Source organism: Poecilia latipinna, unplaced genomic scaffold, assembly GCF_001443285.1.
Source record: "Poecilia latipinna isolate Pla-1442-1.1 unplaced genomic scaffold, P_latipinna-1.0 Scaffold30, whole genome shotgun sequence".
Lineage (NCBI taxonomy): Eukaryota > Metazoa > Chordata > Actinopteri > Cyprinodontiformes > Poeciliidae > Poecilia > Poecilia latipinna.
In genome coordinates, this window is record NW_015112646.1 from 598,607 (window position 1) to 615,074 (window position 16,468).

Genomic DNA, 16,468 nt, shown 5'->3' on the forward strand with positions numbered 1-16,468 from the left:
TAACACACACAGAAACTCAAAATTCCTATTGTTACTCTTTATTTGTTATATTCCTCTTGGATTACATAGTGATGACCATGCTAACCATGCACAAACAAGGTCTACAGTGTTTGCATAATGTAGGCTGACCATGACACAATTGAGTTATGGTATATGAGCAGACCTGAAAATAGTATTTTTCTACATCCATGTTTTAGTTAGTAGTCAGAATGCACATGTTTATAAGAAGATGATTTAATGTGCAAAACAGTGCAAATGCAATGGTTATGCTATATATGTTTTCACCTGGGTAATATCACCTTATAACTTTTGTGTTTAAGAAGTTTAAATAGCTCAGGAGCCTATAGTCTATTTCCAAGAATGCTGCACACACTTGCTGAAAAAAAGAATAATAATAACATGAATAACATAAACCAGTCACTTCTTGTTAAGGCATGTTTTTCTAAAACTTCAATTCCAAATCTGGAATATAACACCTTCTATGGTTTATTATTTCACAACTTGCTCAAACAGGTTTTTGCTGAAGCAGGATCTTGTTCTTGCCCTGGACAGTGTCAGTCCAAAGCCAGTCTTTTGATTCTGCATGACAGATTTCCCAAAACAGTGTCTGACAAAGCAGGTTGCTGCTACACATTGCTTTTAAAGTAACAGGAAGTTTTCTCAGCTGTCAGAATTTTTCTCTGCTTTTATTTTTATTCATAAATAAAGGGTGCCTGGCTTGATTATTGTACAATCATAAATTCACCCATTTCACCTAAAATATATATATATTTTTTAATGTGCCATTGTTTGAAAAGTGGTGCAAGATCTTTTTGTGACAGCCATAATTTTTGCTCTGTGACATGCGCTTAGGGGAATTATTTCAATAAGTGAACAGTCCCATGATAAGGTTTTATAGGGTGAAGAAGAGAATGGTTCTACCAGTTTGGGTGGAGTCTTACTTTCATACTTTCATTCATTAATACATGCATGGATAACACAACTTGACACAGCACATTTCTCCACCAAGTCAGTGAATATAATCTAAACATTCAGGAAGATGGCAGAGTTTGAAATGCAACAAGAATAGTAATTCTTAATAATTCAATATTGTGTCAGGTCTATGAGAAATCTGTGCAATTTGTATCAAGCTAATGCAAGAAAGGAGACCTGTGTTTTCTAGTTTCTATTCTATCTAGAACCCTGATATTTAATGTTTGTTTGTTTTTTTTGGTTGTTTTCTACTTTGTCATATATACAAGCACTTTTGAGTCAGCCTACATATTTTTGTCTTTCAAATCAAAAAGAAATCATTCACAGATAAATTCACAAGCTCCATCATTAGCTTACAGTGTGCATTTTTCAGTCAGTCTCTATGGCTCGATTCCTGTAGCTACAATCACACAGGTTGTAAAGTCATAGAAGAAAGTGTGTACAAGCAGAAGAGGAAGAGCTAAACAGACAACTAGACGCTTAGCTTGTTTGAGGATGGGGGTGCTACCCCTATCAGCTTTGAATCTGTCATTGGACTAACAACCCCGCGTATCAGGTTCTTGTTGCAGTCGCCTATGGTGCTCTCAGAAGGGAGCTTTGTGTGTGTGACACTCCCTGTCAGGTCCATCAAGTCCTTAAGAGCCTGGTTGTGGCTCATGAAACCCTGTTCGATTTCATTATTTGGCGAATACTCAGGGATGGATATTAGTTCCTCCTTCGAAGCTGGGCTGAAACACATTGTGAGAAAGAAATAGAATTTAAATGCACTTTAGCTGCTTAATTTTCCTGAGGCAACCTACATGTTGTGTCATGTCTCAATGGCACACCCTAATGATAGCGTAAATACAATCAAGAGCATACAGCTACTAAATAATAGGGGTGCACCGATTGCAGTTTTCTGGCCCGATTAGTGATCTTTTAAGAAGCTTGAACCACTGATTCCAAATTTGACCAATACCAAATGTGCAGACATGACCTGATGAGTGGGTCTATCAGTCAAACCTCTATCACAGCAGAGCAAAAGAGGACAGCTGTTTTTTAGTTATTTGCCCAGGTCTATAAGATCGGTGGAAAATCGGCTTCACATGTAAGTATTGGCTGATCCCCCATCTCCCAAAATTAAGGAAATTGGGGCCACTTTATTGGTGCACTCCTACTACTAATTTGACCTTAGCTTAAAAACAGATTTTCTGTGACAGCCTCAGAGGTTTGTTACAAAACATTAGTAATTAAACAACATCAAAGACATCACAAAACGTTCTTGAGCCATTTTGCCAAGAAGATTGGGCAAAAATTTCAATCGCTAGATGCGCAAAGCTTGTTTGAGTTTGTCCATAGTATAAAATCAAAGCAAATGCATTAAAGTTTTTAGTTCTAACACAAAGTTCATAGATTATTAATACTTCTGCGAGGCACCGTAAGTAAGGACTCACCTAACATCCATCGATTGCACACCATCACAGGATTCAGTTCTTTTCACATCTAACGGCTCCAGCTTGATGACTGGTGGTGATAAATGGACCAACGGTACCATCGTCAAAGAGGATCTACCAACTCCATCGACAGGCCCCTTTTTGGCCTTTTCCTCAGCTGAGATTGATACATTACTTTGCTGTTTGCTTCCTTCAGAGGTCGGATGGCTGCATTTTAAGGCACTTCCTTCACCCTTCACCGCTCCATTCATCACACTCCCCTGTCTTTGCGTTGCTTTAGCGGCTCCTGTCAGTTCAGTCGACTCTGTGTGAACTTGTGTGGTGATTTTGACAATGGATCTGTGGTGCGTGTTCAGATTTAACTCCATCTCTCTGCCCTGCTGCTTGAATGTGCTGGCGCTGGCCTCTTTGCTGATTTGGCTGCCACAGTTCTCTTTACTGGTTTGTTTTTTCTCAGGTCTCTTTTCAGGAACACTGAGTGCCTGTGTGACTGGGTGAGTGTTATTTTGAACTTGTTTACTCTTATCACTGTCCATCTGTGCTGCTGCTGCCTCTTTCTTGAGGGTAACACTTTCCTTTGTTTCAGCCAGAACCATTATCTCCTCTTTTACCTGAAACTCAACCTTTTTGCTTGCCTGCTTGATGACATGAGCTTTGGTAATTACATCCCCTGTGAAAAATACAAAAACATTACAGTGGACTTGAAATGTTCTTCCAATGTCTCTGGGTATTTCTTTGATCTTGGTTAAAAATGCAGAGCTTATAAAAGTAACCAAAGTCATGGAGAGAGAGCAGGGATCGAAAATAGCCTTTCTTTCATTATAAAACTCAACAATAAAATTGTGTTAAGTTGCACATTGCAGGTCAGTACCCTCCACCATGCTGCCAAAATATTTGAAGGGCATTTCGAAGAGAGCCCTGGCTTTACAGTCAGCTCCCATGATACAGCTATGCAGTGAGGGATGTCCAATCAGCATCAAGAGGGAAAAAAAATCCTTCACTGCTGCTTCTTCACCTCCACAGGGAGCCACATTTAGCATGCACAGTTATTAGGCAAGTAGCTTTTCTGACATGAGTAGCAAGTAAGAAAACCATCTATTAAAATTATTAAACTCAAAGGCATGCAGTTTTGATTTTGACCTGTAGTGGATCTCAAAAGTTTTTGCACCTCATTTAAAATGTCACTTTTTTCACCTTGTATACTGACATATATCATTATCTGAGAGATTTGGAGAACCTTCGAAAGGCAGAATGAATAAATGTTGCTTAGACAAGAGGTGGAATGCTGATTGACTTCTAGCAAATAACTGCACACTTTTACTTTTTCTGTAAACAAATTCATAGCAAAAAAAAAAGTTTGATTAAAAAAAAGTAAAAGTGTGCAGTTATTTGGTAGAAGTCAGTCATCGTTCCACCTCTTGTCTAAGCAATATTTATCCATTCTGTGTTTTGAAGGTTCTCCAAATCTCTCAGATAATGAGGGCACATCTTGTCCAGAGTATTCTTCAAGAAACACAACATATTTTCTCTCAGATTTAGTTCTGAACTTTGGCTATTTTATTCTATTTGCCTTACTTGCCTAATTATTGCAATAATAATAATAATAATAATAATAATAATAATAATAATAATAATAATAATAATAATAATAATAATAATGTTGGCATTCAATATTTGCAAAGTAAAAAATAAATAAAGCAACTTTAGGGTAGTTTATGACAGTGAACCAGAAACCAGTGCTGGTAGCTACTTATGTTCTGTTCTGTTTATCCCTGAAGCTGAAATGTGGACCTGGGAATGACATCAACCCCAGCTAAACTGTGTTGCTAACTCATAGGTTTGGAGGCCAAATTAACTACAGCTAGCTGTACAAGCTGTTAATAAATCAGGTTTTTTTTCTGGATTCATGTGTAAAGTGTTTGAATGTACAGTTTTGAGCAGCGGTGGTTTTTGAGCCGTTGGCTGCTTCTGGATGTGAAACCAATTACAAAAGATCAAGAAACAGACCCTGAAAGATTATTAGCAAAATTTATCATAGTTTTGTGACAACTATTTCATATTATCTAAAATAAAAATAATGGGGCGGTGAACAATATTTTGCAATGTTGCGTAGTAATTATGTAAACTATTTTCCCTAATAACTGTGCATAATCAATCATTCTTGCTGAATGCAGTTTGCAGTCCCCATGCAAAGTTTGATCTTCATCATGAGACTAAAATGCACAACCAGGAGCACCAATAGAGTTTGTTTTTTGATTGTTGGATTCTTTTTTGCACATTCTGAAGAACCAAAGCCAAAGCATCAAAAGTCGCTGCCATCTGCGAGGCTTAGATAATCCAACTCAGAGAAATTAAGATTGCTGTTGCACATGCTTAAGATTTGTTGATAGGAAAAATGAAATCAGAAACCACACATGCCCTGTTTGCATTTTTACAGCAGCAAGGCATACAGCCAAGGGGCGAAATAAGCATGGACAGCAAGCAAACTTAAACGCTTCTTCAGGCTGACCGGACGTATACTAACCTGGAGGTGAGACTGGCAACGTCTGCACCTGCTCCTCTTTCTGATTCAGTGCACAACAGAGGCAATGAGGACACAAAACCAAAGAGTCATCAATAATAAAATTTAATAATAATAGCAAAAACAGAAAGTCAAGCGGTCGATAAAAGGGAGTTAGGAAGGGGGGGCAAATAAAAGCGTAGCTGCGCAATCTGCAGGTGATAAAGGCCTCTCACAGTACCTTCATGTCAGCTTCACTCTTCCTGGTTCTCTTCATAATCTCCTCAATTCTCTGCAAAACATTTTAAATGGAGATTTACTTCCCAACTATTGAATTAGAATATTTACAATGGAAACTATAACCATGAACCTCGGATTGCTTTTGCTAATTTCTGAAGATAATTCTGTTAAACTAAACCTTTTTCCTGAGTTGCCGCTCTTCCTCTTCCTGTTGTGTCTGCTGTTCTCTGCCTTGCCTCTGACGCTCTGCATCTTCTTTAGCCTGGACTTTTCCTTTTTCTTTCTATTTGTCGAAGAAAACAAGGGAGTTGTAAAAAAAAAAAAGTGAAACATTTACAAAATGAAATATCTATAAAAAGTGAAGATAGTGTTTTCCAAAACTATTCATACCCTGTATACCTTGTAACATTTTGCCTGCATTCTACAAATCTGACAAGAAGACAATCTTTACTGAAAGGACCTCATAATCCCTCTGGTCAGATGACAGCAAAATAGAAATGTCTTTAGGGAACTCAACTTTATTCTATTAACACCATTCTCACGAGGAAACAGGGTGGTGGCAGCATAATGCTTTGGGGATGTTCTTTTCCTACCAGACACAGGGATGCTGGTCAAGATTAACAAAAAATGGATTTGGCTAAAAACAGGAACAATGACCTGAGACATATATCCATAGCAACAATTCAATGGTTTTAGATCAAAGCACATCAATGTATTAGAATGACCTAGTCAAAGTCCAAACCTAAATCTAATTGAAGACTGAGTTTGACATTTATTTCCACTCCAGTTGCAGCAAGAGTTACGGCTTTAACTCAGTTTAACAAAATAAGCTGAGTTATTTTGTTAAAACTCACAACAAGTGAGTGGCAAAGGTTGTTGTAGCATCACAAAGTATGAAATGTATTCAATGAGTAGGAATATCCTTGCAAGGCACTGTACAACCATCAAGTAAAGCTCTATATCTGCCTCATTGTTGTAACTGACCTCTGCCTCAATCTGGACCTGCTGTTGCTCTTCCTTTCTTTTGTCTTCCTCCAGCTTGAGCCTGTGGTGGTCCATCACATTGTTCCGTCTCACCTCCTCTTGTTGTGCCTTCGCTTGTTGCCCCTGTTGCTGTTGGGCAAGCTGCTTCTTCTGTTCCTCTTCCCTCATTCTGATCGAAATTGTCAATATCATTAGCAAGGATCAAAACTCTATTTTTACAAGTTTAGTCTACAAAGACTCGCTGTCCGAATCAGTTGTCAGAACTCCAGATTTTTACGAGGGACTCACCTTCCCTCTTGCTCGTTTTCCTGTTTCTTCTCCTCCAGCTCTTTCTGAGCTCGAGCCTGGCGCCTGCGCTCTGCCAGCAGCCTTGTAGCCTCCTCTGCATTTGTCGTGCCAGCTCCCACTTTTCCTGTGGATGTGTTTGCGACAGCTTCTGAAAAAACATGGAGGAAAGATGTCGTTAAAATCCTTACATGAAATGTGCGTTGAGATCAATTATAATGCAATTGCGGGTAAATCTAGCTTTACCTTTGTCTCCATTCTGTCCGTTGACATGCAATCTTCTCTCAGAAGGATCCGCTCTTGGTGACATTTGGTTCCTTCTGTCAGGCGAATGATTCTTCTCATGCGTATCTCTGTTCAAATTCCTAACAAATTGGCCTTGTGAAGATGAGTTTAGGTTTTTGGTTTCTGCACTGGTTCTCGCTGCCGACTCAGCTTTGGGTTGTTCCCCCTTTTTTTCCAGCTTCTTATCCTCTCCTTTCCTGTCATCATTCTGGTTTGGGTGACATCTGGTTGGAGAACGGTGATACTGAGGAGAACTGCCGGGAGACTGGGTACGGGTCTTAGACGCTAATCTGCAAAAAGAGAGACTGACGATAGGGATCAGCATATTTGACTATGCGACCTTTCATTTCTGCAACAAATAATCTTACCTGGAGGCAGAGGGGGAAGTCAGCTGCCTAGTGACACTTGCTGGGGATTCAGATCTTCGCACAGGGGATCCACAAACCGGGGAAGCAGTTCTTCTCTCTCGGCGCAGACGCTCTTTCTGAAAACAGTTTCAATAAAGCTTAAAGCCAACGTTTATCCAACTGCTGCTCATTTACGTACGCTTAGCATGGCATGAAGATCTGACCTTGGGGGTACTGGGAGTGGACTGGGAGCCTCCCTGAAGTCCAGCTCTGTTGGGAGCAGCAGCATTGAGTGCGTTGCAGAAAGGTGACCTATGGGGGCTGCAGGGTGCTGCACAACAGCACACACATTTGAATCAGTTTCTACAGCTGAATATTATTCAGACAGAAAAGATTTGCCCAGACAGACTAAAGTGAACTCAGCTACAGAATATATAACTTGTATGAACTCATATTTAGAGTCTAATTTGTTGGTGACAAAATGGTGTCATAAAACCAAAGGAAACCAGATGTTTACATACAATGTATAAAAAGACACATGAGCTCTAATTTCTCATTTTCTGTGCCACTATCCACAGGTGTTTGTGTGTGTGTGTGTTTTTTTTTTAATAAACTCTTATACTAATCTGACATCCCGGAAGAAACCCGGGATTTATACTTGAAATAAAATATCCTCCCTCACATTTCACTGTATAGGTCATCCATTCAGTCCCCTGGAAGGCGCCATGATGTACAAGAGTCAGGAGGGGAAAATAAGATTTAATTTCTGTGAATCAATTCTTGCATCACAGAAAGGACAATAATGTTTTACCTTGTCAGTGTTTTGTCAAGGTTAGGTTTTGTGTAAGGGTTTAACATGAATACTTGCAGTTAGTAAATGAACCTTCTTTTTCCTTAATAAATGTGATCATGTAAAAACGGAAATCCAGAAACATTGTTTCTGAACCGCCACACTTTAAACTGTGTCAGAAGATTAAAAAAAAAAAAAAAGACAAAGACTTGCTGTAAAAAGCACAATCACAAAAAAAACAAGCCCTAAATATAGGCTTCATTGAAAGACACCAGAAATAGTCTTTATAACTCCCCGACATAAGAGCAATCTCTGAGGAGTGCAGAAGTCATCTCATTGGGCTAACAATATCTGTGTCTATTTTTATTCTAGGTCATGTGTGATTTATCTCTGCATCCATCTGCTGTGAAAAGCCAAAGTCAGCACCACATGGCTGCTGTCTTTTTATAATCCCAATCCCAGGTTAAAAATGTAAAAAATAAAATAAAATAAATAAAAACTAAACAAACTCTTCAACAAACTCTTCAGACCACTGAGATATCCAAGACATCCTGATCCAATTCTCTTTCGCATGTTCCTAGTTACTGAGGGGATCACTAAACTGGGAATATTAATCCAGAGGCTGGCTTTTAAGCAGTCTGCGCAGAGTTTTAGTCACTGAAAGCATATGTTTACTAGAGCAAATAATCTGGCCATGGGAGATGGAATAATGCAGGACAGCATGTTCCCATCAACAATTATAAAGTCACTGATGCTGGTCCATTTTCGAATTGTTATTATTCCTGCATGGTGGTGCTGTTGCACCAATACAAATCTGAACAAAAATGAGCTAATCACCAAATGATCAATAGGATTGCATTTGCATAAATTCAGTTCACATCAAGGTCAGAAAATCTGAGTGAATGTTAATCAGTGAAGGATTCTGGTACAGCATCCATCCCTATTTGAATCATGGAGACGTGTGTCCAAGTTTTTGTGGCTCCTCATTTTCTCTAACTCAGTGATGGAGGCTTCCGCTAAGGAGACCAAACAGAGAATAATGAAAGCAGGCTGAGCATACAGATTATCACACATGTACAGTGCCTCGCAAAAATGTTTGTACCATTTGAGGCTTTCCAAATTTTGTCACGTATCAAGCAACATTTGGATTTCATTTATGCAAAGTAGAGCAACATAGCATCTCTTTGTCTTTCTGTTCAGATCTTGGTGTGGACTTTGACTGAGCCGTTGATGCGTAAATATTAGGTGACTAATAATTATCCTGTCAACAGATTCTCCTACCTGTGGATGTCTCACTGATGTCCACTAACAAACAGTTTACTGAAGCCTTCACAGAGCTGCACTGATAGTGAGATTTAAACAATATACTTTATTTTAGCAGTGTCTCAGAAAAGGGGAATTTTAAAAAAGCATAGCTTTGCAACAATTTTGACACAAAATTTTGAAACATATTTGCAGAAACTAAGATGTGATAGAAAGTTCACAGGGTATAAAAACTTTTGCAAAGCACTGCATCATATTATATCACAGACCGACACAAAAAAAAAAAAAAAAAGAAGCCAAATCCTCCTGCTACACAGGAAGAGTTCGCATATTTGTACTCCTGTTTCAATCTAGAAACAAACATGGTCACACAGACACTGTAACCGTTGGATGAACATGGGGAAGACGCATTTGGGAGGTCATGGGTGGGGGCTTAACTTTACCAGATCCGCTGACAGCAGGATGGGGGGAGGCAATGCCATGGGAAAAGGCGGAGGCAGCAGAGAAAGGGAGTGGGACATTCTCACAGTCACCTATAGGCAGCGGGCGGAGCAGAGCAGAGCAAACAGAGCATTATGAACAGTTTCTTTGATAACGGTCTCATCCAGCTGTGAAGAATGAGTGAGAATTAACATACCAGCAGGGATGTGACGATGCAGAGAGAACTGGAATATTGTGTGAGTTTGAAAATGTTTTGAAGTGATGAATTCAGTGACAGCAGAAATGTGAGTGATAATAAAAAACATTGCTGGTTTTTGTTAGCATTTACCAGCACTGGATTTATTCACAGAGGCTCAGAAGGTGATTTCTACAGATGGAGTAGAGACACCCATGCCGACATGTAATTCTATAATGCTTCTCTGGGAAAAGAGATACAGCGGGTAAAATAAATATTGAAACCATCAACGTTTTTCTCAGTTTGGAAAAATGTTTCATAGGGTCTTTGACATCTGGTAAAACTCAAGCAGATCACACAGGTAATAGCGGTCAGAGCATATTAGTCCCCAAACAAACATACTGATTACTTAGAATACATGTTGAACATGATAAGCAAAAAGAAATAGAATAGATATAAAATTTTAAATGCAGAAAAGTATACTAACAGCAATGCTACAGGTGTATTTCTAAGCTTCTAAATCTCCAGTGAGTGCCATTCGAGTGACAATCTGAAAAGAAAATTATTTGTCCATAAATAAGTCACCGCCAGGTACCTCTTCGAGATTTCTGACAGAGAAGTCAAAGAAATATGCAAAAAAGTGGTCCAAGAGTCCAAGACTCAAGTATGGAAAGTCGCCACACTGCTGAAGAAAACCACGCTGAAGCTTGTTTAAAGTTTGATGCTGTAGATTTGGACAAGCCAGTTAAAATACTAGGAGAATTTAATCTCGTCAGATGAGACCAAAGGTGAACCCTTTGGATGTAAAGCCAAAATTTTGCCTAGGAAATTCTTTGTGGATTAATTTGCCCTGAATTCATTGTATGCGTGGATCACTTGAGTCGTTATCGACACGTGGTAAATTCCCTGTTGATGCCCCCATTAGAAATATCTAAACTGAAAAAGAAAACATTGACATGTTCCACACTTATTTTGTCTGGTGTATATGTTCATGCAAACTTCAATAAGCAGGCCACAAGCAATGGTCACAGCTCTCATGAAAACATGCACAGTGTTGCGTGTGTGTGCTAAAAAGGCTCGGGCTAATTTATTTCTTTTTGTTGTTGTTGCAAAATCTTACAATGAAAACTTTAGAAAAATCCAACCTTTACTTTTTTATATTGAGAGGGGAAGAGAAGGAACCCTTGATGTTGTTAGTGCTTTGTAAAAAAAAAAAAGAAACCCTTTTGTTAATAAGCCAGCACTCAGTTTTTGTCCTAAAACATTTCACAAGGTTAGACCATGTAGACAGTGAGAGACCTTTGCCTATTCTCTTATTATAATCTTCCTTTTCTTTGGTCTCATCTCTTCTTCTGGAAGATTTTAGATTTTGTGTCAGCTGAACCATTGCTGTGTTGTGAATATTTCTCCTGCTGACATTATGATCATTTTAAATCAAATGGAACATATTTGTCCAGAGAATATGCTCAAAATTTCTTTACAAAATACTGATTGCAATATCCTGACTTATCAAGATTGATATGTTTCTAGTCTTATTTTAATCACATGTGCTTTTGGCTTTCTTATTTTAATTAGAGGCCTTTTATAGACAACAGATTCCCAGACACTCTAATCAATTTTAAAATATGTTTTAGTTGTAATCAGTTTAAATATATTTAGTCGAACCAATAAGTGGGGAATGAATTGTTTTGCAAAAAACAAACTGTTCTTAACATGAGATGTTTTATTCCTGGATAAATGTAAGCAAAGGTTGAATTTTTTTCCGATTAGTCACAGTGAGATTTTGCTTCTCTGTTAGGCTTTAAAGCTTTACACACATTTAGTAGGAGTCAGTAAGTGTGTGAGTCTTACAGAACAGGCGACATTTATATCTGAACCTCCGTACCTGCTCCAGGAGGATAACCCCTTCCCCAGCGTTTTGTTCTCTGCTCCAGCTGAAGGCTTCTCTCCAGAGAGCGTTTCATGAGGGCCTCAAGCCGCTCCTGCATGCAACATGGATAAACGTACGTTGTTTTAAATTCCCTCAGACTTTGGCGTTGCAAAAAAATATCAGCAGCTACATTCCAAATACTATGCATGAAGTCAAAACAGATCAAACTTGACATGCTTTTTAAGTCTGGTACTACACAATGTCAAGGTCTTAACACAAAACTTTTAAACTCATCCGACCCTCTCCTCCTCAAGCTGCTGCCTCCTCTTCTCCTCCACTGCAGCTCTCCGGAGCTCCTCTTTCTGCCTCTGCTCCTCCAGCCGTCTCCAGCGCTCCTCCACGGTGCGCTCATACTGCAGTCGAGCCCTGCGCTCCTTCTCCCTGATCAGCTGCTCCCTGGCCGCTGCAAGAGACACGGATTTAAAACCTCAATTTAAGGTTTTAAATTATGTTATGTAGTTAAACATTAACATCAGTCATGCAGTGACTGTGGAAAACTGTACACATTCTTGTTAAAATGCCAAGATTTTTTTGTAATGTATAAACATGAGACCCGACAATAAATCAGTGATAAGCATTTTGCATCTGACTGTGGCGTAAATCTCGTAAAAACGTCAAACAAATCTGACAGAGCAGATGTATGTCAAAAACAGAAATAGTGCAAGTATTAGTCTAAATGTTTCTTCACACATTTAGACTAATAAGTAAAGTAACGTTTGATTCATTTTCAGCTCTTTAGTTCACACCTTCTATTAACATTGTAAAGGATTGCAAGACATGTTCTCATAATCTGGGACATTTGGGGAACTTTTGGACAAACGAGTGAAGATGTGGCATGATGACTAAGATCACAAAAATCTTGTTTTTATGTTGGAATACTCTTTTTTTTTAAAGTTTTTTGTCATTTGCACCTATGAGCCAGACCGAGTTTGATTTCGCCTGTCTCTCTATGCTCAAGATTAAATCGCTGAGATAAAAATCCTTGTCACCATGGGCCAACCACTGGAGAAGCAGGATTATCTCCTAGTCGAAGACCTACTTTTGTGGACCGTTCGGTGTCGCTCTCAGACATTCCATGATGACACAGCTCATCATATCAGAAAGCCGGTGAACTCTAAATGAATCTTCTCCAGACAAGAAGAGCCTCATACAACCCATTAAGGTCCACAGATATTATATCACAAGCAAACTTTGCAAAGGAAGCTTTGAGCAAAAAAATAAAAACAAGACATCAGCCTACCCAGACTCCTGTCTCTCTCCTCTCGTCTCTCCTTGGCTAAACGCATCCTGTCGTCAGTCTTCATGTAGCCCTCCTGACCTAAAAGATTAGCAGTGATGTCAGGAAAAAGTCGGCAAGACTGCAGTGGGGACGGCATCGTCGGGGAGGAACACTCACTTTGTTTCCCTCCATGATTGTTACTCGTTAGATGTGAGGGGGATGCATGTCCGTTCATGTGTGGCCTCTTCTCTGCGTTAGATGGAGCTGGAATCAAAACAATCACCTGGGGGTTAAAAAGCATTCTCGGATTGTCCTGAAAAGGACTTCAGCACTAAGCTGCAGCACTGCTTTTCTACCAGCAGAGGGACACATGCATTCAATTGAATGAAGTTTATGTGTGTTAAATGCATTGTGTTGCAAAACGCCTTATGTCAAGAACGAACCGCGACACCAAAGATGTGCTCATCACTTTACATATGCTGACTGTCCTTTCTTGTTAGTGTTGCTGAGTTGTAACCAGCTCCTGACAACAATGAAACCCGACATCAGGACATCCAAATAAAGCGAACAGATAAAGTTAGTGGGAACCTCCTAGAAATTGGATAGAAGTCTAAATCTTTGTACTTTAAGGGACTTTCATCCAGATGACATGATGTGGAAATAAAGTGGGATTTATGTGACTGAAGCACGAGAGACAGAGAGAGGATTACTCACTTGTTTTTCCCGTCCGACCAGGAGAGCTGTGACCGTTTGTCGGCGATTTCTTGTCAGGAAGGAGAGTAATGGATGGTGGTGCCATCTTTTCACCTAATGCACAATGTAATGAGAGTTCACAGGGGTGATTTTCTTGCATTAACAATAAAATGCATGGAGAAAATGCTCTGGAGCTGTAAAGGTAAGCCGTATGTGGACGATGAGTGTGAGCCAGCATTCAGGACTGACAGATTAAGGAAATGCTCCCTTTCAACTCATAACATGTACTGAAACAAGACTATAACTTGACCTGGGTCAGTGTTAAAACTTAAGATTTTAAAAACATTTAAAAAATGTCAATTATATCATTGGGATGATTTAAAGTCCCTTTGATGATTTAAATACCTTTTGACTTTACAGAACACTGCCCCTCCCCTACCTAGTGCTGTGCATTGCTAGACTGTTTATTAAAATCTATATAGAAACAAATGCAGAAGCAATTAAATGTTTTTATATTTTAAAGTTTTTGTAAATGCTGTGAAACTGTTTTACTTAATCTGCATTATCATATTGTAAAAAAATCTCACATCGATCCATTATAAACAGACATAAAGAATAAATTCATTCACAGTTACAGTCAAATATTTCTCAATAAAGCTAATAAACATGTAATAAATGTTAATATGGCAGGCTGAATCTTGTTAGAGCCTTCCTGACAAAAGCAGTGTAAACTGCTATATAAAACATTTAATCCCACAAATTCACTGAATCAATATGTGCATCGCAAGCTAACCTGTCAACAAACAGTCACTTCACTCCATCAAGTGAATTACTTGGTTTACGTCAGAGGTCAAACCTGGCATGTAACACTGATGAGGTCCGAGCTTGAATGTGCCTTAACCAGTGCTGCTCAGGTTTAATTTCAAAGCTCTCGACTGGCTGGATTAAACACACTGATTACAACATTTGTACAAAAACACATTTTATTGATGCTTCTGAGGGCATGATGGGACCCATTAGGTAATGAATCAGGTGGTTTTAGAGAAGCCTTTACGTTTTCGAAGCACTGGCGCCCCCAAGAGGGGGAGCAGGGGGGCAATGGCCACCCTGCTCCGTAAATAAATGGAAACATTTTTATTTGTTTAAACACATAAATATCTGCATTTTTAGTCTTTAGAGCATGTGACCTTTTAATAACAAAATATTAAGCTTCCAAAATATACTACTTGACACCCAGTTAATTATGATGTTGAAAGAAAGAAAGAAAGAAAGAAAGAAAGAAAGAAAGAAAGAAAGAAAGAAAAAAAGAAAGAAAGAAAGAAATAAAGAAAGAAAGAAAGAAAGAAAGAAAGAAAGAAAGAAAGAAAGAAAGAAAGAAAGAAAGAAAGAGCTTAATCCTAAGCTCTATTTTCTATAAACTGTATTGATAATACTGTAGTTCAGTTTACACTGGACTGTTGTAAGTACCAGATTTCTAACTACTGCATTAATTTTACCATCATGATAGTGAGGTAATCCAGCCCTTTGACATTTTTCCGTATGGTGTTTGAGGCCTAAATTTTTTGTCACACAAATCACATTAAAGTTGAAACAAAATGTTTTTATTTTTATTGCTTTTGGGTTAGAGCCTTAACTATGGCTGTAAATCGTAGTCCTTGGTTTTCAGTTGACTTTTCTCTGTTAGAAGCAGTGAGCACTGAAAAGGGCCAATCTGCTCTCATTATATCTAATTTGATCTGGCCTGCAGGGAAATGTCCCCTTTTACAGGGTGGGGAGGGCGGAAACTCACTTAAAGTAAAAGATTCATCTTAATCGAGTTTAATATTGTCTCATGCTTCAGTCATCACAGATTTGATGACGAGAATATAATCCATGAGCATGCCATGTTTATAGGAAGTTGTCTTTTCTCCTTCTTTTGTATTTCAACGCTTTCATTGATGTGCATCGTATTGTCTAAAATGATCAGCTGAATTCACGTATCAAGCGGGAAAACAAAGAAACACACATTTGACACGTTTCTTCGGCGTCTTATTAATTAATTTTAGGAAGCTTTATTATAGAAAAACACCAGGATCTGCACAACAAAACGGGTAAGTGCAGACATCACATAAAGCGGTGATCAGTTGCGTCATCCATGAGTCTGCTTTTAATCCGGGCGTAAATACAACAGCGCCGTTTCAAACCTGTCCAAAACAAACCCTGCATGAAGCTTACCTGTCACTGCAATGGATGACGCGTTCGTTTTCGCCATGGATTTCTGCTGCGATCTGAGCCAGAAAACAAAGAAATGAATGAATCAACTGTTGTCCCACCAAATCAGTCCGCAGTGATGCTGATGCAGGTACCAGTTTTCCTCCAAAACAACAGCAGCGGCAGGAGCAGCTCCAAAAAAAAAAAAAAAGCAGGAGCAGCCACAGCGGACAAAGACAACCGAGACGTGCAGCTCTAGAGACTGAAGGTCGTTAGAAAAGGCTGAGAGGATGTGGATGAGGAGATCGATGCTGCTGGATGATGGAGCGCATGCGGTCGGGTTTTGGAGCAGCCAACCGTGCGTCACAGCGTGAGCGCGCACTGTTACCACGTTGCACGCTGCTTAGGTCCAACTCTAGCAGTAAACATAACAGAATGCGCATACTGGCCAATAACTCGCTGTCATATCCACATCATTGAACTATCATTGTTCATAATATTTTACAGTTCTAGTAAACGTCCATTCAGTAATTAATTTCAATGTTTTAAGCCTTCTATTAATTATTTTTTGTAGTTTTTCCGCTTACTGCAAGTAAATTTAATTATTACATCTGATTAATAAACATTTTGAATATAGAAATGTGTTCTCAACATGAAGTATGTTTTAAACCTCCTTAAGGTTTTAAAAGGTAGATTTTAATCGGACAAACTAGCCTTATGA

The 16,468-nt window shown here is 38.9% G+C and overlaps 1 protein-coding gene across 4 annotated transcripts; it reads right to left on the reverse strand.

The window, feature by feature from the left end:
• Positions 1-22: 22 nt before the first annotated feature.
• On the reverse strand, positions 23-16,125 carry map7d2a (MAP7 domain containing 2a). Of its 4 annotated transcripts, XM_015040443.1 has the most exons (18): positions 15,903-16,125; positions 15,772-15,824; positions 13,579-13,671; positions 13,042-13,128; positions 12,886-12,963; positions 11,885-12,048; positions 11,601-11,697; positions 9,543-9,632; positions 7,271-7,377; positions 7,068-7,183; positions 6,661-6,989; positions 6,418-6,565; positions 6,130-6,298; positions 5,324-5,428; positions 5,147-5,197; positions 4,930-4,969; positions 2,406-3,075; positions 23-1,700 (listed from the first exon to the last, which is right to left on the reverse strand). In XM_015040443.1, exons 2-18 carry the CDS (start codon positions 15,806-15,808, stop codon positions 1,445-1,447), a joined length of 2,637 nt encoding a protein of 878 aa, XP_014895929.1. In that variant the 5' UTR covers positions 15,809-15,824; positions 15,903-16,125; the 3' UTR covers positions 23-1,444. The 4 variants fall into 4 exon arrangements, with proteins under 4 accessions (XP_014895929.1, XP_014895938.1, XP_014895947.1 ...); XM_015040452.1 differs by having other exon boundaries at positions 6,418-6,562; positions 15,772-16,125; XM_015040461.1 differs by lacking the exon at positions 9,543-9,632 and having other exon boundaries at positions 15,772-16,125.
• Between the last annotated feature and the right edge of the window lie 343 nt (positions 16,126-16,468).